The 7180-nt window shown below is 46.4% G+C and overlaps 1 protein-coding gene across 2 annotated transcripts in view; it reads right to left on the bottom strand.

Annotated features, from left to right (window-relative positions):
* Window positions 1-1896: 1896 nt before the first annotated feature.
* TOB2 (transducer of ERBB2, 2) overlaps window positions 1897-7180 on the bottom strand; it is an 11810-nt gene continuing 6526 nt past the window's right edge. For both annotated transcript variants that reach the window (XM_025208925.1, XM_025208926.1), the window contains exon 2: window positions 1897-6543. In XM_025208925.1, the coding sequence (XP_025064710.1) occupies window positions 5448-6458 (1011 nt within the window). In that variant the 5' untranslated portion in view covers window positions 6459-6543 and the 3' untranslated portion in view covers window positions 1897-5447. The remainder of the gene's footprint in view (window positions 6544-7180) is intronic.

The following is a 7180-nucleotide window of genomic DNA, read 5'->3' as shown; positions in this document are numbered from 1 at the left end:
GGGACAGGCCACTTCCAAGAGCAAATACATAGGATGGCCTCCAGAGATTAACCTCCAAATCAGATTAATTAGGAACAAGTCTGAAAGCAACACCCTTCTCCCAGGCCAGCCTTGGGCTGAAAAGCCCCCAGCCACAAGCTACAGTTCCTACTCTTGAGCCCCATGTGAACCTGCCATCTGGAAGTGTGAGGCTCTGTATCCTACTCCTTTGCCATCAGCACCCAACTCCTTTCCCCACCCCTCCAGTGTTATCAGCCAGTCATTCTGAGAGAAATTATTAAAAGCCACCACTTTGTTTACCTCGGCTCTTTGAAACACAGGTCTAATAGCAAAAGGCTTTTAAATGTTTTAGGTAAATGTTTACAAGACTCCAAAAAGAGAGGAAATAAAACCCACTGTTCTGTTGTTTAGCAGAGCATGACAGTCACATGATATCCAGCATGGGGGAGAGAAAGGAGTCTTAAGTTTTCGTGCCTGTAATCAAAACGCAATTAAGAGCTCTTCCAGCAAGATCTGTGGGAAGTGATGCTTCTCCTCTCCATTTCTCCCCGCCTAAAAAACTTCTTTCAGTAGCTTTTTCAGAGGGAGGTCCACTGTATCATTAACTGGGAAACCCCCCCAACCTTGTGTCATGTAGAAGGAAAGGATGATATTCCTTTGGTTCGAGTAACCTGGGCAGCTTTTTCTAGCTTTAATATCTACCTGACACATTTTGAGGGGAGAGGAAGGGGAAGTATCTCTTCATCGCTAAGGAACTCAAACTGCTACCCCCACTTAGCAGTGATCATTTGAACCCATCTCTCTTGTGTAGAAAGAACTAACAGCAGCACCACATTACAATTTCAGTTGGATTCACTGTAAGGGTAGGGTTGAGGGAAGAAAAACATGATGATCTCCCCCAGGAAAGCAGATGTGGACTGCCATAAATACAATATGAATTTGAACAGACTAGAGACTTTTAAGCTGCATTCGTTTTTAGAGCTTCTACTACAGTGACCCTCTACCTGCAGCTCAAGTGACAAGAAATTTCTCTTTCCAGATACCAGTGTCTTCAGTTTGACAGGGAGAACAAAGCATGGCATTGCCCTTAGCTGCTTAGCACGTGACTTTTTCTTCTTAGTGCCCCACAACCTTTGTCAGCCCATGAACAATATTATCAAGCAACTCTGGGTGCTATCCCACTTACTTCTCTACTGAAAAAAACAAACAAACCCCTATCTATCAACACAGTTGCACATCACTACCAAGTCCTTTGCTGGAGGTATCCCATCCAAATAGCGCTGGGCCTTGAAGCCACGTAAGATCCCAGCTCAAGGCAACAAGGCTGCAGCCACTTTACTTACTTTTGGGCATGATTTGGCAAATAGTTTGGCTATTTCTGAAACATCAAGGCTGACACAGCATGACATTCCTCCTGTTGAAGCAAGGGTCTGGGCTATGGAAAATGAGGGGCAGCAAAGAGCTCAGTTACACCCTGCTCCTCTGAGGTGAGAGAAGCAGGTCCTTTCATTGCTAACTCTTATGGCAGGAATAAGGATTAGGAAGGCAGTTACCCTTGGCATACCGCACACTCATGGCCATTAATACAATTTCAGCAAGGTCCTGTGCAATACCTACTGCTGGGGGTGGAGAAGAGTGGATGCTGAACTATTGGCCAGTAGTCTCCATAGAAGAGGAGGTATCAGACCAAGCCAACCAGCTCTTTTATCCAATATGGTAACATGGGAGGGAGTGGCGAGTAAGACACTGGCAGAGATGGACCACAAGTCTATCTAGGAGGATGTCAATACTGTTAGGAGCCCAGTGTCGGGATCCAGAAGTAGCACAGGTGTTCAATCCCTGTCCTTACATATCCCCTCTCCCACTGAGTACCGAACACAACACAAGACAAGAAGCTATTATATCATGCTTTTAATACAAACTTAAAAAAATCTGGAACAATAGAAACTGTACAGATTTGATCAACCTTTTTTGTTTTGTTTTTAACTAAATCTCTAGACACGCCAATGTCCCATTCCAAAATATTGCACAACGTTCTGAATACAAAACTCTGATTGTATTCCTCCTTCGCTAAAGAAAAAAACAGCAGCCCCCTGATCCCCCTTCTCAGTAGGCCCCTTCTCATAAAGGAACAAAAAACAGAATAGAGGAACCCTCTCCATCAAGGAATGGCCGAAATTCTCTCCTCTTTGAGTTCACTCATTTTCTTTTCATGCAATCACATAGTTGTTGTTTTGCTCTTCAGAAGGGGTTGGGAAGGGAAGGAGGGAGATGAGGGGGGAGAAAGGAATTTTCACTGCTTCTTTTTTAAAGTTTTTTTTCCTGAAAAAATATTTTTTTTCTCTCCTCTTTTTAAGAAAAAATCTTGAAAAGAAAAATTACATTTTTTTACGTTAGAAATATACATATATTATATATACCTCTTACATTTTACAAATGTAGCAAATTATTCAATACAAACGGACATCAACAAAAAGAACACAAACCCATAAAAAATAAAAGTTAAAAAAAAAACTCTCTCTCTCTTCCTAAGAAACCAGGTAAATTAGTGCAGAGTTTAAAAAATAAAATTGAAGCCGAACGCCTAATCCAAGACTAGAAAAAGACCCAAAATGGTCATTTGTTCCGTTGCTGCCAGTGCTGGAGAAACGCTTCTGAAGCACATTTTTTTTCCTTTAAGTTACAAAGAGGTTGGTCCCTCCCCTTCTCTTCCCCGTGTTTGCGCTATTTTTAAAGCAATTACAGTACATAAAGCAGGGCAAAGCAGCAAAGCTTCACGCACACAGCGGGTGGCTAGCAACGTTCCATCTCCCCCCTCCTTTCCTACACTAAGGCATGCAATCCCACCCAGGCAGTGGCTCATGGCAGCATTTTGCTGGGGGTAGATGATGGTGGTGGACTCAACAAAGGAGATTTTACTGAACCAGGAAGCCAGCAGGTCCCCTGTGTCAGGGAGAAAGCATTTAGTCCAGTGCAACAGGTTGGCAGTCCACGATTTGCTCATAAGGGAGGAACTGAATGGCAGTGGAAATGTTGGTAGGAAAAGGATCAGCTAAACAGGTCCCAAGTGTCCTGTTCTTGCTTTGCATCTTCAACCCTTGAGGTTTCATGCGTTGTGCTGGGACAGACTGCTTGGGGACAGCTGCCCTTGGCTCCTCCCTCCTTACCTGCCCACCCACCAATGTGGGTCATCACTAACTGTCAGCAAACAGCCTGCTTTGGAAGCGGGTTCTAGGATTTACAAGAGTACCCTTTCCAGTAATCCAACAGGGGAGTGGGGGTTAACATTTAGAGACAAACTCCTGAAGGAGACCAGGGTGGTGTCCCACTTGGCAGGACAGGGTAAAACACCAGTCAAGACTCATTCATGACATGAGAGCTGAGGCACTCTCAGCTTTGCTTGGGAGAGGGCTTTGGGAGGCACTGGGGAATGAAAGGGAGTTAAAAAACTCTTTTTGTGGCTTCTCTGATTATCAGCAAGAAGAGTAAACTGGATCTTTAAGATGAGCAACTCAAAAACCAGATCTCAGGAGCTCCAGAGATGGATTTAAAAACTAAAAGGTGGGAGGCAGCAGAACAAGTTTAAAAAAAAAAAAAAAAAAAGGAAGGGAGAGGGGACAGGGTTGGAGGGGAGTCCAAAGCCAGCAGTATGAGCAGCTTCAAATCTCTTCCCCTTTTTTTTTCTAGCCTCCACACTGATCTCTGGGGAAGAAGGTCTTCCCTCTTTGTAAGTCCCCAACCCCAGACAGCCCTTGTACCCCTGGAATCTGCCCTGAAACACATAGCTGTGCTTTATCTGGGGAGATGGGTCTCCGCACACCATGGGAGCAGGCTCTGGAATCCCAGATGCCAAAATGGACAACTGCTGGCCATTACTTTATTACCCCTCACTCTAGCACTTCATATGTGGAGAGAAGTACAGGGTGGCCAGCCCTAAGATTCTTAGCTCTGTCCCTCACAATGAAGAAAAGGAGGCTTACTCTAAAAAAACATGTCCTGGGGTAAGTGCCTTTAGTCACAGGAGTGCTAGTCTGCACTGCAGTGAACGAGCCTCTCTGCCCCGTGCATCTCTGGAACGATCAGGTCACACTGGGCACTGTGCCAGATCACTTGCCCCCTCTTAACTTTTCCAAAGGAAAGCAGAGGGGGAATTGGTTAGGTTTTTTTAAAAACTAAAAGTGCAGGCTTTCAGGCTAGCAGATCAGGATGCTGCTTGGGCTACGTGGCTCTCACTGCTCTCAGAAAGTGGTGCTGCCTCCTCAATAAAAAGTCTTCCTCCCTACAAGATCCAGAAGCAATGTCAACTTGCAGCTATGAATAAGTGTTCAGAAGCCAGGACCTGTTTGGAGACCACTCCAAACTAACATCTGTGGATGCTGCTCTAATTGGTAGGAAAGAGCTTGTCACAGTGGGAGATGCAGCACATACAACCCTGTCTGCAGAAGCAGAAGTCCAATACAGGCAGACCAATAGCTCTTTCCATATGGCAGCAGTGGGTGCAGCTAGCATAGTGTTTACATAACAGGGCTGTCTGAACTGACACTGGCTCTGACCAAGCTGGAGAGGCACCTCAAGCAGGACCCTTTAGGCCTGGGGAAGGGGGGGAATCAGAAATGAAGTCTCTGGGCTTACAAAGTGCTGGGGGTTTTTTCTGCAGCTTTCACAGGAGACAAAGTGCAGGCAGGGAAGACAGCAGAATGCAGCTACCTTGTAGTAATGCCCTGCCCTCCTCCTCATTTGCCGAGATGGGAAAGGGAAAATGGCTGGGGGAATCTCTTTTCAAATGGCAATGGCACTGCTGATGCCAACCTGTTTTGAAGGGCTTTGCGCAATAGTGGCATGGCAGTCTAAACCCTAGGGGCTGAAGGGAGACTGGGTTCACTGACCTTAGCTGTTCACAGGGATGCAGCTATAATCACATAGACAAGCAAGCCCTAACTATGCACATTTGAGCAGCACACAATGAAACTGCACAAAAAAGGAACCCATCCTCTCCTCCTCACTTGCCCCCAACAAGGTGGCCTGCTGCCCAGTGGACAAAAGAATGCCCAGGACAAAGCCATCTTTACATCGGGGTCCAAGGAGGTTCTTGGTGAGAACAAAGGTCACTTTATCCTCCCATCTCTGGGCCAAAACCCCCCAAAACCTCATTGAAGTAAAAGGGGTAGGAAAACACATGGGAATCAAGTTTAAAAAAAATAATAATAAAAAAAATAAAATAAAATAAAAAAAATAAATCAAAAAAAAAAAAATCAAAAATCAGTGCTTCAGGAGCGCTGCCCCACACAGCCCAACGACTCCAAGGTTCTCTCTCTTTCCAAGAAGCTGTATTTATAAGATTTCAAATATGGTTTGTATATTTCTATTTTTCCATGTTTCTCTTCTTTTTTCTTTTCACTTTTTTTTGTTTTAATTCTTGTTTTCTCAAATACTCTCCTTCTTCATGTTCAGTTGGCCAGGACCACAGGCTGGAACGACTGGCTGGGATACTGCATGGCATTCAGGTTGTAGCTGAGTCCTTCCACGAAGGGCGACTTCTCCAGGAAGAGGCTGTTGGTGCTGCCACCAAAGACCTGAGGCATGTCAAAGCTGCTGCTGCCGCTGGTGCTGGCACTGAACTGGGATGCTTGGTTTTCACTGGCGACGCCGTCAAAGAAAAGGCTGCTGGCTCCAGGGGACCCGCCGCTGTAAACGAACTCCTTGGCATTGGGGGAGAGCTGCGACTGGGATGCTTGACTCCCGCTGCTCCCGACGAAGTTCAGAGAATGCATAGAAAGGGAGAGGCCCTTGTGCTTCAGCAGGTTGTTGGTGGGTGACCTGGCCATCCTTTGCTGCTGTTGAGCTCCTGCTCCCCCTCCACCTCCCCCAGCTCCTCCACCCTTCTTCATCTTGGTAGAGCCAAACTTTGTGGCAGCGAAGGTGGCAGTGGTGAAGATGATGGGCTGGGCAGAGCGGGGGATGAAGGTAGGGCTGGGCGACTGGCCAAAGGACGGGGAAGGAGAGTTGGACAGGGAGTTATCCTGGCTACCAATGGGAACAAACACCTGGGCATCTGGGTTGAAGCTGCTCTTGATTTCTTTGTCCAGCTCAGCTGCGCTGCAGCCCTCACTGTCATCCAGATACAGGACCTTGACAGACCCCTTCTCACCAATCTGGTAAGAAACCTCAAAAGGGTCAATCCAGACACTCAGTTCTTCAGGCACATTGGCCCGCACATCCTCCACAGCCAGTCCGCTCCTCTTGGCTGCCAGCTCCACCACTGGGTCAACTGTCTCCCCAATGTGGACACAGCGGTAGCCAGAACCCTTCAACGGCTTTTCTGGGTACCAGTGGCCCTCATATTTCTTTTTCAGCAGGCGCTCTAGTTCTTCACCAAACAGGTCTGCCCGCCTCCGGGGAAGCTTGTTGTACAGGTATGAGATGATGAAGTTCAGAGCAACTTTGATCTCCAGATGCATACTCCCTTCACAGCAAGCAAGTTAGGGCAGTGTATTAAAAGATACAAGTGACACGCACACAGACAAGATTAGGATCCCAACAATCCTAGGAGAGAAGAGAAAGAAGGATGATTATCAGGAAGAGAACATGACAACTTGAATATTCTTGAGGTAAACAGCTTAGTGAGTTTTATTAAAGGATTAGACATGTACACAGACAACATATGAAGTGACCCTGTGTAGATTAAAAGTTGCACAAAGGCTGTCAGGTCTCATGCTACGTGGCACAAAGAAATTGCTCAACAGGATCAGGAAAAAACTTGGCCCAACCAAATGGACAGAGAGCATGCCTAGCTATACCGAATGGAGGCATGTGCACATGACACCTTCCGCTCGAGTTAACAGTGACCAGCAGTGGACCCCAGATATGAGGGAGCATGGACCAACTGCCTGCCCTGGTAGAGTGGCTCGTACACATTAAGTACACCTCAATATGCTTCTGATCTCATTTGTGTCTTTTCAGCTTCTATACCCCAACCCTCAGGGGAGGGAGGAGAATAAAAATAAAAAGTTTATTTTGGGCAGTCTAGTCTTTCAACCTTGAGTAGAGATCCACCCCCAAGCTCTGCATGGCTATGGTAGCCTCCCTTCTGAGAGCAGCCATTTGACTCCTTTCGGTGGTGCTGAAGTAAAAGGGGATCTATATTCACCATCTGCACTGAAGCAAGGATGATTGGGGGGGG

Source organism: Alligator sinensis, unplaced genomic scaffold (genome assembly GCF_000455745.1).
Source record: "Alligator sinensis unplaced genomic scaffold, ASM45574v1 scaffold215_1, whole genome shotgun sequence".
In the NCBI taxonomy this organism is placed as follows: Eukaryota; Metazoa; Chordata; order Crocodylia; family Alligatoridae; genus Alligator; species Alligator sinensis.
This window is presented reverse-complemented; position numbering and strand designations above follow the sequence as displayed.